At 44.1% G+C, this 21,325-nt stretch overlaps 2 protein-coding genes and 1 long non-coding RNA gene across 51 annotated transcripts in view; 2 read left to right on the forward strand and 1 right to left on the reverse strand.

The window, feature by feature from the left end:
- The window catches only part of SYTL2 (synaptotagmin like 2), a 62,391-nt gene extending 48,443 nt beyond the window's left edge, over window positions 1-13,948 (forward strand). For 32 of the 48 annotated variants that reach the window (XM_083735791.1, XM_083735779.1, XM_083735794.1 and 29 more), the window contains 9 exons: window positions 1,296-1,390; window positions 2,381-2,500; window positions 3,677-3,846; window positions 4,938-5,040; window positions 5,455-5,625; window positions 7,550-7,628; window positions 10,001-10,100; window positions 12,047-12,252; window positions 13,511-13,948. In XM_083735791.1, the coding sequence (XP_083591917.1) occupies window positions 1,296-1,390; window positions 2,381-2,500; window positions 3,677-3,846; window positions 4,938-5,040; window positions 5,455-5,625; window positions 7,550-7,628; window positions 10,001-10,100; window positions 12,047-12,252; window positions 13,511-13,656 (1,190 nt within the window). In that variant the 3' untranslated portion in view covers window positions 13,657-13,948. The remainder of the gene's footprint in view (window positions 1-1,295; window positions 1,391-2,380; window positions 2,501-3,676; window positions 3,847-4,937; window positions 5,041-5,454; window positions 5,626-7,549; window positions 7,629-10,000; window positions 10,101-12,046; window positions 12,253-13,510) is intronic. The other 16 variants (XM_083735786.1, XM_083735804.1, XM_083735771.1 and 13 more) reach the window with 1 other exon arrangement.
- A 1,879-nt stretch (window positions 13,949-15,827) lies between these two features.
- Window positions 15,828-19,193, reverse strand: LOC310843841. 2 transcript variants are annotated; one of them, XR_014563679.1, is made up of 2 exons: window positions 19,058-19,193; window positions 15,828-16,109 (listed from the first exon to the last, which is right to left on the reverse strand). It is a non-coding gene; the product is annotated as an uncharacterized lncRNA (long non-coding RNA). The 2 variants fall into 2 exon arrangements; XR_014563680.1 differs by having other exon boundaries at window positions 19,004-19,091.
- Window positions 19,194-19,383: 190 nt separating this feature from the next.
- Window positions 19,384-20,532, forward strand: CCDC89 (coiled-coil domain containing 89; the record flags this gene model as incomplete). Its single annotated transcript, XM_083737144.1, has 1 exon — window positions 19,384-20,532. One exon carries the CDS (start codon window positions 19,384-19,386, stop codon window positions 20,470-20,472), a length of 1,089 nt encoding a protein of 362 aa, XP_083593270.1. The 3' UTR covers window positions 20,473-20,532.
- Between the last annotated feature and the right edge of the window lie 793 nt (window positions 20,533-21,325).

Below are 21,325 nucleotides of genomic sequence, written 5' to 3' on the forward strand. Positions count from 1 at the left end.
TAAAGCTACTTCTGCAGCAGGACATGCAAACTTAGCGTGGGGTGTGTGTTCCATTTGCTGTTTGTAACCAAGTTGTAATTCATGGACTTGCTGTGGAATGGGAAGATCCCTGAACATTGAGCCTTTTAGAACCACCTCCTGGGATTCTTGCAGCATCAAAGCTTGATAGTGATACTGGATGGGAAAGGGAAGGCCCAGTAAAGAAGAACTGGCAGCATCATGAAAAAGGCTCTTTATATTCCTGAATAGCACAATGCTCCATCCATAGCTATAGGACCAGGGGGCAGAAGGACAGCCCCATACATCTTGCTAGGTGCAGGCAAAATTTGTGCATTTAATTCAGCCCTCTATCAAGAATGGTTGGATGGCCCTTTGTATGCCTCCTTCCATCAACTCCTGCAGCCAAGCTGTTGCCAAACATCTTGCTTTCATTTCCTTTGGACCACATCAGTAAGGGTCTTGTCGTCTGGGCAGTCTAGGACCTCCATACACACTGCCCAGGATTGTGCCCAAGGGAGGTCACTTTGGTGCTGCTAACACAGCTGTTTAGCTTCACCCCCAGAGGCACATTCCATTTCCTCTTCAGGCAGACAGATGCCAACAACGATACTGAGAACCCACGACTGTAGATTTCCAAGTACTGACATTTGAAATACTATCTGAAGGCAAATATCTGGGGAGCCAGTGCCACGTAGTGGACGGCATGCAAGAGGAATCTTGGGTTCAAATCAATAATTAGGTGGTGGTGGTGGTGGTGGTGGTGGGGAATTAATATGTTAAGCAGAGGAAACCCTGTTCTGCCATAGTGTCATATCAGTTCCTGGCTAGAGAAAGAGTCACTTCAGACATCATGAAATAACAGGAGATACTTGCACCTTATTTTAGTGTCTTCGGGTATCGTGTGTGGGAGGCTTGGTAAAATATACCCACATCAGAAAAAAAAACAATGTGTAAAAGCCAATATGGCGCCCTGCAGATGTTGCAGACTGCATACACCATTCAATCCCAGCCAGCATGGCCAATGGGAGTTGTAGTCAATCAACATCTGGAGGCCATTGTGCCCTGTATAGGGTGGCTGGAAGTGTTGGAAGGGCATGCACAGCTCGTGTCCGTGTCCTTCGTTGCAGCTTCCTTGTGATATGTGTTGCAGCTCCTAGTAAGTGCATCCTGAATGTTGAAGTTTTCTTCCCCCCCCCTCCAAAAGCAATCTATGACTCGTCCCTGTCCCCTGCCCCCCCCCCCCCCGTATTAGAATCTAATTAGCTCTCTAAACAAGAACTGCTGCTTTTTTCCAGTTTCCACAGCACCTTCTTTCCTTGATAGCCAGTTCTCACATCCGGAAAAAATCAAAAGGATGAGCAAATCAGTCCCAACATTTACGCAGGAGGAGGTAAGGGTTTTTGTTTGCTTGCTTGTCTTTTGCTCGTTTGAGAAATGCAGAATCTTGGCTGCCTACTTTCAGGGAGTGCTGACTGGCTCAGGAGAAATACTGCAGCCTCGAGTCTTCTGACACTGTTATTTAGCTTGTTCCTGAGAGGTCAGGGTGGAGGAGTGAGTCTTGGGGATTTCTGCCAGTGTATCAAGCAATGTCCTGAATCAAGCAATACAGCACCCCTCCAGATGTTGTCAGCTGGAACTCCCATCATGCCTGACAAATTGTCACAATGGCTGGGAAGCTAGGAAGGTGCCTTATACTGAATCAGTCTGTTGATCCATCTAGCTCAGGAATAGCCAATGCATCACCTTCCAGATCTTCTTAGACTACAGTTTCCATCAGCCCCAGCCAACGTGGCCAATGGCCAGGGATGATGGGAGTTGTAGTCCAGCAAATATCTGGAGGACACCACATTGGCTACCTCCTGGCCCACACTGGCTGGCAGTGGGTCTCCAGGGTTTCAGGTGAGTCTTTTCCAGCCACACCTGGATTGAACCCAGGGACCTTCGGCAATGAAAGCAGAGGCTATGGCTCTTTCTGCTGATGGGAAATGGAGTCCAAGAATGGCACTTGCTGCTTGCCCTGATCTGAATCATAAAGGCTAAACTGTAAAGCTAAGCAGGGCATCCACACTGAGTAGTGTATTGTCTCTGAGGTAGGAGTTTGGACTTGGTGTCTTACTGGCCCAGGAACAGTGATGGCAGCCGATATACTGAACACACATTTGCCTCTTTCTTAATTTCTCTGTGATTTATATATTTGAGACGGCGAAATTCTTGCATGCTATTAATTAATGGTTGTCCCCTACAGTTTTGCATCGCAGAATGGCTAGCCTACTTTGGCAGACCTACTTTGTTGAAATTGTGTGCCGCATGGCAATATATTTCGCCACTTTTTGAACACCTGCACAGACTTCTTTTTTTCTCTTTGTGTAATATCTTGTAGAGCGATGACAGAGAAACAGATACCGCTTCAGACAGCAGTTACCCACTTGGCAGAATCAAGAAGAGCCCCAGTTCGCTAACCAATCTTAGTGGCTCTTCTGGCTTGGCGTCCTTGTCTTCTGTATGTAGACGAAAGCTTTAGTTAATAACACTGCTTTTGCTAATACTTCGTTTTCTTTAACTCTGCAGTAGCAGCAGAGCCTCTGTTTAATATTGTGATGTGTGATGCTTGATGCTATTGCAGTTGACTGTTAACTAGTTGTAACATCCAGATTCTTTTCGCTATCTGAATTAACTTCTCATTTCCCATTTTCTGTTTAGCCTAACCTTTTGGGGCCCTTCAGAGCATTTGTAGTTACTGCTCCTAAGCATTCATTTCAGTGAATTGATGAGCCTGAGTTTGCCATTGAAGATATTCTTGGCAGGGAGCTGTAGCCAACCCTGGTGCCTTAATAGTTATGCAGCCAAACCATGGCTAAGGAATCCATGGTTTGGTGTTAGGTTGGAACTGGGAGATCATGTTTAGTGATTAACCACCAAACCAGAATTGGAAACTATGGTTTTTGGCTGGCAGGATGTCTGAATAGACAGACCATAGGTAGCCACAATTCCTATAGTTCCTGGAAAAAACAAGAGTCATTATATGAACCTTGTGAAATTTTATATGCTGATACAGAATTCTGATCCTGTTCTGGTTTCCTATAGTCCATGAGAGTTCAAAGTCCTATCTCAGCCCTGAATGTGCTGGGCAGACGCAAGTGAGCTCCTCTTGCGATTCTTAGTTTTTTAATAAATAAATCTGTAAAATGGGAATAACAGTGACCTCTAGCATAACATCATTTGCGAAAATGATTGTAAAAAGGGTTGTAAAAAGCAATTGTTATGCCGAAAGTGCTATAACATAATAGTGGATAACCAAGCTGCCAATCACTTTATAATTTATCAGGTCTGAGCACAAATTTCTAAGTGGTTTGTGAGTACAGGCGGGAAGGCAGATGGAGGAAAACTGCTAGCATATCTGAGAGCAGAGGGCAATATATATATATTTTCTGGGTTCCATCCAACAAAACCACTCTTCGCATGTGTATTGTTTGATGATTTCCCATCTGGTTTGAAAATGAGCGTGCATTATTTGAATATAAACTGTTCTCTCTCCCTGAGATGACATCTGCAGAGGGATTGTTCTTTGCTGCCTTCAGCAGCAACTTAGATTTATTTCCCACCTTAAAAGAGTCTGCAGGAAGGGATAAGGATTTCTTTTTTTAAGGGCTTGTTCTCTGCTTGGTGACTTCTACAGGTCAGTACCAGCGTGATGAGCATCTACAGCGGAGACTTTGGGAACGTGGATGTGAAAGGAAACCTTCAGTTTGCTATTGATTACGTGGAGCAGCTGAAGGAACTTCATATTTTCGTCGCCCAGGGCAAGGACTTGGCAATTGCAGATGTTAAGAAGCAGCGTTCAGATCCGTAAGTGTAGGTGGAGGGTGCTGTGTGTGTGTGTGTGTGTGTGTGTGTATTCAAACCTAGCAGTTCGAAAGCATGTCAAAGTGCAAGTAAATAAATAGGTACCACTCTGGTGGGAAGGTAAACGGCATTTCTGTGTGCTGCTCTGGTTCGCCAGAAGCGGCTTAGTCATGCTGGCCACATGACCCGGACGCTGTGCACCGGCTCCCTCGGCCAATAAAGCGAGATGAGTGCCGCAACCCTAGAGTCGGTCATGACTGGACCTAATGGTCAGGGGTCCCTTTACCTTTACCTTTATCAAAGCACAATTATGCAAAACTTAACGTATATAATACAAAATTGCCAAGATGCATCTTTGAAACAGATTATTTTAAACCAGCAAAAGTTACAAATGTGGTCTAAACAAAATTTAAAAATTCCTTCCAGTAGCACCTTAGAGACCAACTAAGTTTGTTATTGGTATGAGCTTTCGTGTGCATGCACACTTCTTCAGAGATCTCCTCCAAATTTTTCATTCCAAAGGGCAGTAGAATTGGCCCATTTTGCCAGTAAAGTTATTTTCAGATCTTTTGTTTCCTCTTACTTGTTTGTAGCATTCAGTAGCGTATTTACAGGGTATTGTACTCTCTAAAACCAATCAGACAGGGGTGGGGGAGAGTCCCACTCTCCAGCATTTGAAAGCTGACAAATTTAGTGGAAGCTGGCAGTGTTGAAATCATTTGAGCATCTTCTTCCTAAGGAGAAGTGTGTTTGCCACCTTGAGCTGCTTGAAGGTAATGCATGATATAAATAAATAGGTGAAACCAAGCAAGACTGAAATAATCTTGCACAGAACAGTTTTTAATAATAATTTAAAAATTCTTTCCTGCACAAGCGGGCATCCCGTTTCTGACGTTTCAGGCCTGGGAACAAACTTGAGTGCTTCGTAATTTATAGATACCCTTTTGAAATTCCCCGTGTAAGATTGGCCTGTTCAGTTTTAAGGCTAGGAGAGCTACAGACAAAAGGTGCTCATTTTGCTCTTGGTTTTCCCTGAAAGCCTTCTTCCAGATTCAAATGTTACGTTAACCAGACTGGTGGTTAAATCTCCTTAGGTATGTGAAGAGTTACTTGCTACCAGAGAAGTACAAACTGGGCAAAAGAAAAACGTCGGTGAAGAAGAAGACGTTGAACCCTGTCTTCAATGAGATATTAAGGGTAACTTGTATAATTAATAGTACCAGAATGAATGCAGCACATAGTCATGGTTCGTTTAGCCTAAGCATGGTTTGTTTGAATGTGCGAGCCCAGCTCAGTAAACTAATTCATTTTCTGAATGATAGCTTGGTTTAACCAGTAGAGGTTAGTGGGGCTTATCTGACCTCCTTACAGCTGAGACACTGAGGATAACAGGGAGGTGGGCATGGTGCAAACACACTGGCAGGAGTGAGTGCCAGGTTGGCTCTGCTGGTGCACCATTCCAGCAAGGTAGATGCTGGCGAAGTAAACCCAATCTACTGCCCACCTCTTCGTTGGAATAGCATGCTTCATCTGCAGCTCACAGTTCTAACGCACAATTCTAATTCTGTAGATAAATGCATACTTAAAGCGTCTGTTTTGTCTCTTTTGCAGTATAAAGTTGACAGGGCTCTCCTGGCGTCCCAGAGGTTGAATGTCTCCGTGTGGCACAATGACACGTTTGGACGTAACAGTTTCCTGGGCGAGGTGGAGCTGGACCTGGGAGAATGGGACTGGGAAGACAGGCAGAACAAGCAGATGATTTGGTACCCGCTTAAGCCAAGAGTGAGTTAATGGTTTTTGGTCTATAATGAGTGTCGTTGGGCCAAACTCTTTTCTACCCCTCAATGATTTCATAAATGAGTAAATAGCAACAGCCAAAATTCTGAATCATACGGCTACCAGTTTATAATTCCTGTGCTATCATTTACATTCATAGGAAGTATTGTTTTCATACCAACAATTATCACTGAAATTAATAACCTTGCCCAGTGTGATGAATTTCTACTTTGGCTTCTGTATAATCTTCACCAGTGCTTCAACATGTAGTCCACAGGTAGGCAAGGTGGTGCCCTTCAGATGCAGTTGGACTCTGGCTCTCATCAGCCTCAACCAAACCAACATGGCCAGCAATAAAGGATGATGGGGTTTGTAGTCCCAACAACATCTGCAGGGCACCACGCTGGCTACCCCCGGTGTAGCTGATTAAAAATATTTCTATTAAAAAGGTGTCTGAGATTTAACCTGGAAGCAGATGTAAATCTTTCCCAATACATATTTTCCTAAGGTGGTTGTCATGCTGCAGTTTGCATGGCCCCCAGTAGGTGGTAAGCTCAGTTTGCACCCATTTCGCACACAGTATTTGTGAAAACACACAAATAAGAGATGCTACAATATTAGGTTTTGTAGACAGTGGGTTGATTTTTTAAAAGATAGTTTATTAGGAAATATATGTCAATACAGAGGGAGTGGGTGGCGCTGTGGTCTGAACCACTAAGCTTCTTGGGCTTGCAGATCAGAAGGTCGGTGGTTCGAATCCCCACGACAGGGTGAGCTCCTGTTGTTCTGTGCCAGCTTCTGCCAATCTAGCAGTTTGAAAGCAAGTAGATAAATAGGTAGATAAATAGTGCAAGTAGATAAATAGGTACCGCTGCGGCGGGAAAATAAACAGCCTTTCCATGTGCTCTGGCACTCGTCACAGTGTCCCGTTGTGCCTGAAGCAGTTTAGCTATGCTGGCCAAATGGCCTGGAAAGCTGTCTGTGGACAAACGCCAGCTCCCTCAGCTTGAAGCGAGATGAGCGCCACACCCCATAATCACCTTTGACTGGACTTAACCATCCAGGGGTCCTTTACCTTTATATATCAATACAGTATTCAAAATGAGTAATAGCAATGTGGAAAGCAACTGAGTATCAATAATGGCAATTACAAAAAACAAAAACTGGACAATTAACATTAGCCCAGGTAGAAATTAAATAGCAGTAAGTTAGAAATTAAATAGCAGTTACAAAATTAAATAGCAGTAATTAATAATTTAACCAAAAAGAAGAAAAAGAAATGAACTGACATAATCTAAGGGTTTTATTCAATGCAAGTCATACTGAAGAATATATCCACTGAAGTTAGTGGATCTAAGTTAGTCATGTTCAGTAATTTCAGTGTGTCTACTCTCAGTAAAATTTACTTGAATGCCACCCATTGAAATTAATGAGTTATTCATTAACTTCAGTGGGGCTACTCTCAAGTATGACTAGCATTGAATACCACCCATAGTTAATGGGAGCAACGTATTTAATGTCCCATTTATTTATTCAGTTTGAGAAGACTCATATTCATATCTTCTCATAAAATTAACAAAGACGAATGACTCTCTGTCATACTGTTCCAGAGTTCCGTGAAGATTGCCCTTTCTTGTGTAATTTTCTTTTTCCCTTTGAAGACCCCAAAGCATCTTGAGTAGGAGGTTGCCTGTTCCCATAATTAAATAAGCTATTCCTTTAAATGGGGGCATTCCCTAATCTACTCTCACCCCAGTATTTTCATATAAAATCCTTGCAGCTAAATCATGGCATAATAATTTCTTTCTGTCTTCTGGAACTGTGTCTTTGAGATACGTTAGTAAATCTATTTTGGGGTTTAATTGGACCACATATTTCACGATGTTGCTTGTATTACATAGTCATTGGTTTTTTGCTTTTGTTTGGTCAGACTCCACTAGCTGGTCTTGATCTGGAGAACAGAGGGGACATGAAAATAGCTCTCCAATATGTTCCACAGCCTGTTGGGGGTAAGAATCTTTCTGTTACCCACTTTCCAAATTTGCTTCATGGGGTGTTTTGCCTCCCTAATTTAATGGCATGTCATTCAAACCTGGCAAACTATGGTTTATTCAAACTATACCTTGGTTACAAAGCAACCAGGATGAAACCATGGCTTCTGGTTGTGTTACGGGGTCCTCGCCGCGGGATCACATTCACCCAGTGCTATACCAGCTGCACTGGCTCCCAGTGGGATACAGGATCATGTTTAAGGTGCTAGTTTTAACCTTTAAAGCCCTATACGGCCCAGGACCCTCATATATATGGGACCGCCTCTCCTGGTATGTCCCACAGAGGACCTTACAGTCTGTAAACAAAAACATCTTGGAGGTCCCGGGCGACAGGGAGGTTAGGCTGGCCTTAACCAGAGCCAGGGCTTTTTCAGCCGTGGCCCGGATCTGGTGGAACGTTCTGTCACAAGAGACTATGGCCCTGCAGGACTTGACATCTTTCCGCAGGGCCTGCAAGACAGAGCTGTTCCACCAGGCCTTTGGCCAAGACACAGTCTGACCCCCTCCTTCTGTAATCCTCATAGAACTCTAGCCCAATGGTTGCCATTAAGTTGACTCTGAATTGATTTTAGAATGAATTGATTTTAGAATGTATTTCAATTAATTGATTGTGATTTTATGTAAACTGTGTTATTTTTACTGTTGTTAGCCACTCTGAGCCCGGCTTCAGCAGGGGAGGGTGGGATATAAATAATTTTATTATTATTATTATTAAATGGTTGTTTGGGCAAACCATTGGTTTCCATATTCAAATGAAATTGCATAAACCACAGCTTGTTGCAAACCAGGGATGGAGGCCTCACTCTCATGAGGGAAGTGTTTGAGGCAGCCTGAGGCCCCTCACTCTTTTAACAGTAAACTAAGGTTGGTGCTAGTGATGTATGGAAGTGAGAGCTGGACCATAAAGAAGGCTGATCGCCGAAGAATTGATGCTTTTGAATTATGGTGCTGGAGGAGACTCTTGAGAGTCCCATGGACTGCAAGAAGATCAAACCTCTCCATACTGAAGGAAATCAACCCTGAGTGCTCACTGGAAGGACAGATTGTGAAGCTGAGGCTCCAGTACTTTGGCCACCTCATGAGAAGAGAAGACTCCCTGGAGAAGACCCTGATGTTGGGAAAGATGGAGGGCACAAGGAGAAGGGGACGGCAGAGGACGAGATGGTTGGATAGTGTTTTCGAGGTTACCAGCATGAGTTTGAGCAAACTGCGGGAGGCAGTGGAGGACAGAGGTGCCTGGCGTTCTCTGGTCCATGGGGTCACGAAGAGTCGGACACGACTAAACGACTAAACAACAACAACAACAAGGTTGGTGCTGTGGGTTAAACCACAGAGCCTAGGACTTGCCAATCAGAAGGTTGGTGGTTCGAATCCCCGTGACAGGGTGAGCTCCCATTGCTTGGTCCCTGCTCCTGCCAACCTAGCAGTTTGAAAGCACGTCAAAGTGCAAGTAGATAAATTGGTACCACTCCAGCGGGAAGGTAAACGGCGCTTCCGTGCGCTGCTCTGGTTTGCCAGAAGCGGCTTAGTCATGCTGGCCACATGACCCAGAAGCTGTACGCCAGCTCCCTCGGCCAATAAAGCGAGATGAGCGCCACAACCCCAGAGTCAGTCACGACTGGACCTAATGGTCAGGGGTCCCTTTACCTTAAGGTTGTATTTGACCTTCCTCTTAAGTTTACTTGGCTATGAAGTAGTATGGAGAGACTCCTAGATGTTGCTGGAATTCTGTGCTGCTTGCTAAGAAGTTCTCCCTCTGTGTGGCTGGTGCAGTAACCTTCTGTTCGGTGACTGAACGGTTAGCTTACAATGGGTCAACCTCAGGCTGGAGGCAGCTAATCCTTCTCACCATCATCTGAAGCTTTACTGTAGCATGTGAGTGCACCCAAGGCCCTACACATAGAAGGTGCAGAGAATCATCGTTTGCCTGTGATTAGTAGAGCACTCACATGCATGAAGATGTGCCATTGTTCCAGTCAGTCAGACCGATTGTACACAGTCAGTGGCCGTTGCAAAATGAATCACAGAGATGGTTGGGGTGAGGGTGACCTTGGGAAGAGCTTTGGTCTGGAGCGGGGTGTGTGTGTGTGTTGTCTTGTAGGCCAGACAGAGAGGCCTGAGATGCCTGACCCATGCTGCATTCAATATCTTCGCAATACTTTAAAGTTTTGCTGCGTATCTTATTTGTTGTTAACAAGAGGAAACACAAAGAGGGATGCTTTTAACAGATCAACCAACCATCTTGTGCCCTGTTCTCTCTCTCTCTCTCTCTCTCTCTCTCTCTCTCTCTCTCTCTCTCTCTCTTTTTTTTTTTTTTGTCTATTTCAAAGGTAAAAAACCTCCACTCACTGGTGAAGTCCACATTTGGGTGAAGGAATGCAGTGACCTCCCAGTCCTCAGGGGCAATAGACTCAACTCATTTGTTAAGTGGTAAGAACAGGGATTCAACTGAATGAAGGTGTAATTTGGCAAGGTTGGGTGTCTGACTCTTGGAGCAGGTCCTGGGCACTACCAGAATGCCAGGAGTGAGACAGCAGTGAATCACACCATCCAAGCTGGAGTTCACTTTTTATTAACAAAACCAAAATTGACACAGGAGTGTCAGGCCTAATGAGCCCAGCAACTCATCTCTGGTAGGTCTTGCCCCCATGAAACAGATGCTGAGACTGTAGGTTCTTGCCTCCCCACAGCTGCCTAATTCCCTTCCTCTCTATAGAAGCGATCTGAGACTGTGCCTGCATGAAGTGAACTTCTCCTACACCCTTTTCATGCCTCTCTTGGTTCTGGGAAACCAGGGAGAAGTGAGCGTGTCACAGCAAGAGGGGGAGAAACCCACTTCAGCAGTCTGACTCAACTCTGCCTCTTGGCCTCCCTCCTCCCACCCTCTTGCGTCAGCTTCTGCCTCTGATTCTGGACTTCCCTCTGCCACAGATTCTCCCAGCTCACTAAGCCCTGTTACCTCCTCTGCTTCTGACACCTCTTCCTCCCAGTCTTCTCCTTCTGACCACTCATTATTGTCCCACTACCACTCCCCGGGCTCTGAGCCTTCTTTCCTTGGTGGTTCCCCAGCTGGTTCCTTCCACCATTCCTCTGTGTCCAACCAGCCCATGGCCCAGAAGCTCTTTATTATCCAAAGCAGCTCCCAACATGTTTGTGGCAATTTCTGTCACAACATCATAGACCCTGATGGGCTGCAGCTGTGAAATTGGTGAAGATGCGTATCAACAAGATATTGAAAAAATGAGTTCAAGCATGAACCTGCATGAACCTCTCTCTGTTTAATGCACATGTGGCAATAGCACACTTGCAAACTGAACATCAATGTACCACCTCTGGTTGCCTGAGATGCAAGGGGAGGAGGTTTCCTGTGGGTTTTTTTTGCAGATTTATAAACCGCTTCATGACAAAAGTAGCCAAAGCACAAAAAAAATTGTTAAGATAAAATATATAATGCAAAAGATTACAAATCCACTCGGTCCCTGCTCCTGCCAACCTAGCAGTTTGAAAGCATGTCAAAGTGCAAGTAGATAAATAGGTATCGCTCTGGCGGGAAGGTAAACGGAGTGCGCTGCTCTGGTGGCTTAGTCATGCTGGCCACATGACCCGGAAGCTGTCTGCGGACAAACGCTGGCTCTCTCGGCCAATAAAGCGAGATGAGCGCCGCAACCCCAGAGTTGTTCACGACTGGACCTAATGGTCAGGGGTCCCTTTACCTTTACTTTAAACTTAAAAATAATATAAAGCTGGTGATAGAGTTATACAATTATGTAGCATATTAGCCTGAATATATGCCGCAACCACAAATAAGCCGCACCTTTAAAATTCAAGGGGGAAAAAGAAAAAAAGACAATACCTGAAAAGTTACAATCGCTAAAATCACAAATCACTATTCAATTCTTATAATTCCGCAGGCACTGACACCCATAAAGGCAAATGTAGAAGAAAATCCTATGGGTAACAGAGATGACCCACAAGCTCGCAAATCGGCAATAAAACCTTTTTTTGTTCCGTTTTACCATTTGTCTGTTTCAGCAGCAATATCGTAAAAGCCAATTTTTGTAAAGTTGCGAATTTAAGCCACACTTGAATTTTTCAATGTCGGAATTTGGGGGGAAAGTGTGGCTTATATTCGGGCCAATACGGTAGTTGTTCCACAAGATGGCTGGGTCACCTCTATCAGCGTTCCCTCTCTGTTTTATCGAATCCCTTCTTTCTTGGTTGCAGAACTAATTTCTCTCTTTACTTCCACCAAAAGTCACCCGCCCACCCCAGATTACTGGGACAACAACAGTTTCTTGTGTGGTATGAACCAAGTCTCAAGTGTCTAAGGTTATTCTCATGGTCATTTTTCTCCCTCTTCCCACTTTTATCCGAAGTACCATCCTTCCAGACACAAGCAGGAAAAGCCGTCAGAAAACAAGAGCTGTAGCGAAGACAACAAATCCGGTGTTCAATCATACAATGGTGTACGATGGCTTCAGACCTCAAGATTTGAAAGAAGCCTGCGTGGAGCTCACTGTCTGGGATCACAACAAACTAGCCAATCACTTTCTTGGAGGCCTCAGGATAGGACTTGGAACAGGTAATGTCAGATAAGTGAAAGTTCTCCCCACCACCCTGGTGCTAGTAAGTGGGTGAAATTTCAAATTTTTTTGGGGGGGGGACTAGAGAGATACAATAGCCATCTTAAAATATTTCAAGGGCTGTCACATGGAAGAGGGAACAAGCTTGTTTTCTCCTGCTCTGGAGGGTAGGAATCTAACCAGTGGCTTCATGTTACAAGAAAGGAGATTCCAGCTAAACACCAGGAACAACTCTGATAGGAAGAGCTCTTCGACAGTAGAACGGTCTCACTTGGGAGGTTGTGGACTCTCCTTCCTTGGAGGTTTTTAAGCAATGGTTGGATGGCTATCTGCCATAGATGCTTTAGCTGAGACCCCTGCATTGCAGGGGATTGGACTAGATGACCCTTGGGGTCCCTTCCAACTCTACAATTCTATGATCATAGCTGACAACTTTTCCCTTTTATTGCGAGGAATCCTATTCGGAATAAGGGAATTTCCCTTAAAAAATGGGAAACGTTGACAGCTATGTCTATGATTCTATGACCCAATGGCTTTGAAACAAAGTGCTCTTGAAATATTGGGCAGGATTCACCTCACGAGCCCCATGTAAGCATTTCTGCTTGTGCAACAAGTGCTGGATCTGCACTGATCTTAAAATACAACAAAAGCTAAGAAAAAACATTATGTAGCTCTCAGTGCAATTTTCCATCAACCTCTGTACATCGCCCCTTTGGTGTCACATTTTATAACACATTTATAACATTATAAGGGACGCGGGTGGCACTGTGGGTTAAACCACAGAGCCTAGGACTTGCCGATCAGAAGCTTGGTGGTTTGAATCCCCACGACGGGGTGAGCTCCCATTGCTCAGTCCCGGCTCCTGCCAACCTAGCAGTTCGAAAGCACATCAAAATGCAAGTAGATAAATAGGTACCACTCCGGCGGGAAGGTAAATGGTGTTTCCGTGTGCTGCTCTGGTTTGCCAGAAGCGGCTTAGTCATGCTGGCCACATGACCCGGAAGCTGTATGCTGGCTCCCTCGGCCAGTAAAGCGAGATGAGCGCGCAACCCCAGAGTCGGCCATGACTGGACCTAATGGTCAGGGGTACCTTTACCTTTATAACACTATAACTCACCAGTATAGATTAGTCCAAGGTTTCTCTTGGTTGTAACCCAGAGCGTACTGCTTGAGGTAGCTTTGCAGTTACTGTTGTGTAAATGACAGATAAAAGGCAATGCTAATTCAATATGTTTTTTAAAAAAACCTTTTCTTTAGGTAAAAGCTACGGTACTCCAGTAGACTGGATGGACTCTACAACAGATGAAAGCAACTTATGGGAACGAATGATTGATTCTCCAAACACCTGGGTTGAAGATACACTGCCACTCAGGATGCTGATGATGGCAAAAACACCGAAATAGATGATGCACCTTTTGGACGCTTCCTGTTTGTACGGCTTGCTGGCGTTTGGGTGGAAAGAAGAGCCAGGCAAAAATAGAGAGGAACCTGGGGTGGGGGGGGGGGTGCACAATGGCTGATATATTCATTTGTAATTTCATCAGAGGGCATATGTGTCTGCAATACAGTTTTAAACTATTTTACTAAATGCTGCTTTGATAATGCATGTCAACTCCTTCCTGCCCTCAGGTACTGTTATTAAAAATTAAACTTTATTAAAGATGAATTAAAACTGTAAAATATATATATTTAAAATGTTGTGTACTCTTGCCTTCTGTGGCCGCCTTGAATAGCATATGGGGGGAAGGGGGAAGGTTGGCAATTTCACTAAATGAGCTAAATTTCAGCATGCATTTACTGTCTTCCACTGGCCCACAGTCCCCAAAGTGAACAAGTGAGTGCACCTGCCAACGTGGTGCTATTGTGCGTAAAGCTGAGTCTAATTGTTGCATGTAGAAGAAGAAGAAGAAGAGTTTGGATTTGATATCCCGCCTTTCACTCCCCTTCAGGAGTCTCAAAGCGGCTAACATTCTCCTTTCCCTTCCTCCCCCACAACAAACACTCTGTGAGGTGAGTGGGGCTGAGAGACTTCAGAGAAGTGTGACTGGCCCAAGGTCACCCAGCAGCTGCAGGTGGAGGAGCAGGGAATCGAACCCAGTTCACCAGATTACGAGACTACCGCTCTTAACCACTACACCACACTGTATCCAATCTTCCTTTCAAAAACGGCCTTTTATTGTTCAAATTGGGAAAATCTGTAAATAGCAGTTGCAAACATGGATGTTAATGGTAAGCATTGGTGTGGGAACTAGACATTGCATCAGTGTTTTACTGAAGAACAGCCACCCCTGTTTCTTGCTTCCCTCCCTCCTCTAAGGCCTAATGATTACTCAGTGTGTGACATGACAACATCCTTCAGAAAGAAGCATCTACACCAGTGGTGGCCAAACGTGGCCCTCCTGCTGTTTTGGGACTGCAATTCCCATCATCCCTGACCACTGGTACTGTTAGCTAGGGATGATGGGAGTTGCAGTCCAAAAACAGGTGAAGGGCCAAGTTTGGCCATGCCTGATCTAAACTATTGGTCTCTGCTGGTGAGGGTTGCGGCATTCCTAAACATGACAGGGGGAAAAGGAGAAGGAAGCTTGGGGCTGAGAGGTGGAGTGGGGCAGCCCTACCTCTGCTATAAAAGTGTAGTTCCAGCTTCTGTTATTTCCACGTTGCACAGGTTATTAGAACTGAAGAGCTCTAAATACAGTACCTGCAAAGATGGAAGACTTTTACAGATTGTTCAACTTACTAACAACCTTGAAATTGCAGATTCTCTTCTTCCCCCTCACCCTTTTCTGTGAGCAAGACCCTGTTCACATGGTTCAAACACGGCTCATCATCACTCTTATCAGCTTTTATCATCACTCTTATCAGCTTTTTATTATTATTAACAAACACCTCCATTGCAAACTGTGCTGCTGGCTTTTTCAGTGCGTCAGGGCTTTTAAAATGTTCTCTAGTGCCACCATTTGGGCAAAGCAGGAAGCGATACTTAAAACAGGAGCAAACACTTTTATGCATTGTAATTGAATGTTGCAAGATTTGGAACTTTATTTGTTCACGCTTTCTAAACTCAAAACGTCTGTTAGAAACTATGTATATGCTCAGATGAGCAGGTGTTGAAATTGCGAGAGAGACAAAGCGTGCTGCATTCGCTCTTTGTGCTTTTTTTGGTGGTACATTCGCTTTCCAGTTGTATTCTGTTCTGAAAAAGAAGTCAAATACAAAACTCCCCGCCCCCTTGCACTTTGTTATGCTTGGATATATTTGGTTCAGCTTGATAGAGGTTCACTAAACACCTGAGCGTACCTGAACTTATTTTCTGGTTAACCCAGAACATCTAAGCATCAGTTTGTACTACCTTACCATGGATACTGGTCTGTTGTGCAGCTGCTGGTGGGAAGTTATCTGGCCTAATTATGAAGAAAAAGCCGAATAACTTGATGTCAGAAACTGCAAGAGAACTTTGAGTAAACATAGCTAGGAAAGTACTGATAGCCCCATTATGCAAGCTTGTCTTGCCTATACTGTATTCTGATTCTTTTCCTCATTAGCAAGTTACTTTAACAAAAAAATAGCCTGGTTTTTAAGAACATAGGTACCTTTTATTTCTTTCTCATTTGATTCTCAGGGACACAATATTATTTCAGAGTTGGCAGTAATAGTGGTGAGCTGCTGGTCATTTTCAGGCTTCCTTTGGGAGGGAAAGGAAGGAGACATCTATCGCAGAGGGTCACAGTCAAGGAACGTGCTTTCCAGAGCTTGTTAAGCTTCCAGGATGCATTTTTTCTTGTTTGGCCTCGCTCTACACTTGGCAAGGAGTCTGCTTCAATCCTATTGCTATGGAGATGCAAACTCAACAAGGCTGTCAGACCAAGATAGTAAAAGAATAAAGGCCTGGTAAGGAAACTGTTTATGGCTCTTTGATTAACTTTTTAAATATATATATATATATATTTATAAACGCTATTTTAAAATGGCAAAACCAGACAGTTATGTACGAGTATAAAAGAAACAGGATGACGCCAATATCTGTTGAAATGAAATTGGATGACCTTTTCTGAATGTTGTAACAACAACTGGAGGTATTCTGATGTACAAATTTGTTTTCATTATAAGAGCACTGAATTTATTGCAACTTATTTTATAGGTTGCAATCTTGTGCACTCCTGTTTACCTAGGAGTAAGCTCCACTGAACTCAACGGGGCTTACTTATGAGTAGATATGCAGAATTGTGCAGTTAAGAGAGTAAGAAAACCTTCAGAAAGAAAATCTTTATTTTCTCTCAGACTAGATCCTTCTTTAATCCCTCAATTCAACCCCATCCAGCTTCAGGGATCTAATACCACTCTGGTGTTGTGGGAGTATGTTCCCAAAACAGAGTCCCTTTGACCATTTTTAGGAAAGAGAAGTATGTTCATTAGTTATGCTTTGCCTTTTAACCATTACATTGTTTAGCCTTGAAACATTATTCAGTATGTACTCAGAGGCTCTGCTGATTAACAAACAAGCATAGACAGAGCTGTGATAAGAACAACACACTCCCCCACCCAATAAATAATTATGAATTGTGCTAATTGGACGGCATACATATCTGCTCCCAGCATGCAAGTGATTAAAAATTGGAATTCTAGCAAGCATTGCGATTTGTGTGGGTTAAATAATTGTTATCAGGAGAGAAAAGAGCCACATAATTCAATTTTTAAGTAGTACCTCCCTTCTCTCTATTCTTTTAATTCCCAGTTCAAACCATATCCCTTCCATAAAGTTTTTTGGGTCTTAACCCTTTAACCATCAACATAGCTAAAATTAAAAACAAGTACATTCAATTGTGCTAACTCCCAGTACCCATCCTAAAGCTGTCCATTGACTCTAGGCATAATATGGTAAATTTCTCAGGTCAGGTGGAATTCTGCTCTTCTTATGCACAGTATAAAGAGTCACATATATGAATGCCTTTATAATAAATGATAATCTGAGATATTCCCCACTTGCCCGCTGCAGTGAGAACTAGTAGGAACAGCGTTATCAGGGTTTATCTTCCTTTGGGGAAGAGATAACTGGAAGCGAATGCTATATTGTAGTATTTGGTTTACTTGCAGATATACACAAGTAGACCATAAGTGGAAGAGTGTAGACCAGGGGTAGTCAACCTTTTTATGCCTACCACCCAGTAATACATCTTTGTTGATGGTAAAATTTCCTTCCCACCCACCAGTGCTCGATGGAAGGAGGATTCAGCTTGTGCCGTAGAACCCCCTACCACCCATCTAGAATCCTGAAACTGGGCGGTAGGGCTTACGACCCCTGGTGTAGACAGTACTGAGCTAGGAGGGCCAATAGTATGACTTGGAATAAGGCAGCTTCCTATGTTCTTGTGATGAAGGCAAACAGTATACACATAAAAAAAAATGTCCAGTAGCATCTTAGAGACCAACTAAGTTTGTTCTGGGTATAAGCTTTCGTGTGCATGCACACTTCTTCAGATACGAATTCTGAATGGAAGAATCTGAAGAAGTGTGCGTGCATACGAAAGCTTATACCCAGAACAAACTTAGTTGGTCTCTAAGGTGCTACCGGACATTGTTTTTATTTATTTCGACTGTGTCAAACCAACACGGCTACCTATCTGAATCTAGTACACACATTGCTACCAGGCAGCTCTCAGAAAAGAGGCACACTGCTCCCCAAGATACAGCCTGCTAGATTGAGTCAAAGGCCCATCGAGTCCAGCATCCTATTCTCACAAAGGTAAAAGAGATGCCTGTAAGTAGGACTTGAGCACAACAGCACTCTCACATAACTCAATCATTTGTGAACAGGTCTTAATACCAATCCTTGGGAGGACTCCACTTTCAACATCCCTCCCATTGGGGGAACTGTCCATTTATTCCCACACTCTGCTTCTTGTTTTTGTTTTTAAGCCACCTGCCTCACATCAAAATTGTTTATTTTGATGTGGCCCCCACACCTCTCTCTCACAGGCACCTCTCCAAATTCTGGGTGGTGGTTATTTTTTATTTCCAAACACATTCAAAAGAGATCTGCATCAACAAACCCATCTTTTAACAATGAACTCCTGTAAAAAGATATCCGCTGCACCATTAAGGGCTGTTAACATTCTTTTGTCAAACCCCACCCAAATGGAAATCAGGCTTTGCTTTTAAAGGAACACCCTACACAGTAATCAGGCGGCAATCTAGCAACAATATTGTTGTGGACTGCTGAACTAGGCTTCCCCCCTTTTGTTAGATAGGGTTTAAGACATCTTACAACAATTCTAAAATACATTTTCAAATAGAATCTCATCAACAACACACGTAACAGAGAGCTGAAAGAAACAGATGCCATCAGCACCAGAAATTGTTAGGGTAGAAGAATAATTAAGGCAGTGTTCACACACTATACATGGCTCCCCCCAAAGAATCCTGGGAATTTTTATTTTTCACAGAGCTACAATTCCCAGCACCATTTATAAAAACTACACTTCCCAACATTATTTGAAGTAAACCACATTCTTTAAATATATGGTGTGCATGCAGCCAGTGATGAGCACTGAATGGTGAAACAGGAATGCCTTCACTGCTCATCTTAACGCCCAGACATAAGGATCCAGTTGGGCTTCCCAAGGGAAGGAGAATTTGGTAGCTGTGTCGCTGCTGCCAGGAAGACCATTGACTTCAATGGCCCTATCTAAGCCTAACTCAGGAAAAGGGGAGAATGAAGCTAAGAGTCACTTAGGATTTAACAGGGAATACATATTTTTTTTGGCACGGGGGTGGGGAATTAAATAAGAGGTGAAGCTCTCATACTGTTTATCTTCGATTAGGAGACTAAGCACTGATTTAGTGTGGTGGCTTTCGTTCCAGGCCAGGCTGGTGTGTTGCATCGATTCCCTGCCCCCTTGCAGATCTGCGTTCCCCACCTGCAGTGCAGAAGGAATGCAACAAGGTCAGGAGACCCCTGCAAAGCCCGTTGGTTCTAGAAACCCCAGCAGTTCTTGGCTTATGACATCACGGGATTCTTGGAACGTTTGCACCAACTGCCTTTTGGGCCAGCAACAGAAGTTTTGAATGCTACTTGAGGGGGAAGCGCTGCACAACTCTGCAGCATTGAGAAGAGGCAGCAGTTTCTCAACATGCCTCAGGATGGGAAGCGTCCGGGAATGGCCTTTCCCAAGGTACCAAAGGAGGTAGAAGAAGATGATGATGATGTAGACTGGAGCATGGGCGACCCCTTTGAGGCCTTGGAGAAACTCCAAGGTCTCTCCGACGGGGAGAAGGGGGAGAAGGCCATGCTCCGCTCACGACTCCATGAGCAGTCTCAGCTGATCTGCATCCTCAAGAAGCGAGCGGACGAGCAGCTCTTGCGCTGCAAGGCCCTGGAGGAGATCAACATGGACCTGGAGGAACAGAGGATGGCGGATGCTATGCGGCTGGAGAACCAGACGCGGCGAGTGCAGCAGCTGGAAGAGCGCTTCATGGATCTGGCTGCCAACCACGAGGACATGATCCACTTCAAGGACGAGCACAAGAGGCAGAACCTGCAGCTGAGGGAAGAGAACCACCGATTGCGGGTGGAGAACCAGAACCTCTTCTGCCAGGCTTTGGAAGAGAAAGAGGCCGAGGTGGCCCAACTCACTTCTGAGCTTAAGAAACTCTCGGGTGAAACAAAGTCCTTAAAGGAACGCTACGAACAGGACAGCCGCCGAGCCCGAGAGCGAGAGAAGGAACTTTTGGAAGCCCACCAGCAGGAAGCCAAATCTAAGGCTGAGGAAATCAAGTCGCTGAGAAGCCGGCTGGGTATCCTGGAGGAGAAACACAGCTACGTCACGGAGGAACTGCAGCAAGCGGAAAAGAAGCTAAGAGAGGTGGACTGCACCTTGCAAGCCAAGGTGGAGAAGCTGACCAAGGAGAAGGAGGAGCTGCTAAACCTGGCGATGGACAGAGGCAAGGTGCTGCAGGACAAGCAAAGGGAGATTGCGGAGCTGGAGAAGAAGGCGGAAGAGATGGAGAAAGCCAAGCAGGCAGCGGAGCTGCGCTTTGAGATGGAGGCTGTAGCAGTGGACTGCAACCTCCGGGTGCGAGACCTGCGGAGGCGGCTGGATGGCACCCAGCAAGCCTACACTGAGCTCCGGATGCATTTTGAAGCGTACAAGAAGCACAGCACAGAGTTGCTTACGAAAGAGAAAGAATTAAATACCAAACTCCGACATTTCATAGCGTAAGCCTTTGCTGTCAGCTTTGCTCCTACCGCCTTTGAGAAAATAAAATAATCTTTTACCAGATCATTTCCCCCCCCCCTATTTTAGATACCAGTTTTAAGATAATTTTGTTTAGAGTAGGAAGGCTACCATTCTTAGGTTGCTGAGATTAAGATATGTATTTTTTGGATGTATTTTTTTCCAGTCGCCATGGCAAAAAGAAGCGACTAATAAATATAGAAATTAATAAAAATAATAATTGCAGTAGCATCAATTGGGCTTACTACTGGATGGAGCTGGTAAGGACCAAGAAGTAAATGATTACAAGCAACAGGTATATAAATATAAATTGGTAATTGAGCTTTTTTGTTGTTGTTGTTGAGTTGTTGTTGTTTTTTGCCAAAGTTGTAGTTGAGGTTTCTTTTCTTTTCTGCAAAATCTAAAAAAAGAAAATGAAGTCTTTTAGCTATTTTTAAGGAAATTCACCAAAATCTAGACTTCCAACATGGGCTGCCACACATCTGGATTGTACCTGACATTCAGCGGTTATTATCCTGCCCACCAATCTGGACACTGTTTTCCGGCAATGCCTGAAAAATTCTGGACGTTTGGCAGCCCTATAAATAGTAGTAGTAGTAGTAATAATAGAATAGGATGTCTCTTTTTTTCATGGGAGAAATGTGAAAGGGTATCTGATGCCACCTAGAGCTCCTTGAAAGGAAATGTTGCATGTAGAAATGCAATAAATAAATGAAAAAATTGAGTCCCGCGGGGGGGGGGGGGAAGGAGTGGTACAAAATAATTAAAAATTATTATTATTATTATTATTATTAGACTTTATATACCGCTCTATACAGCGAGGTATAAAATAATAGTA

The sequence above is a fragment of the Podarcis gaigeae genome (assembly GCF_964106915.1).
Source record: "Podarcis gaigeae genome assembly, chromosome: 4".
NCBI lineage: Eukaryota > Metazoa > Chordata > Lepidosauria > Squamata > Lacertidae > Podarcis > Podarcis gaigeae.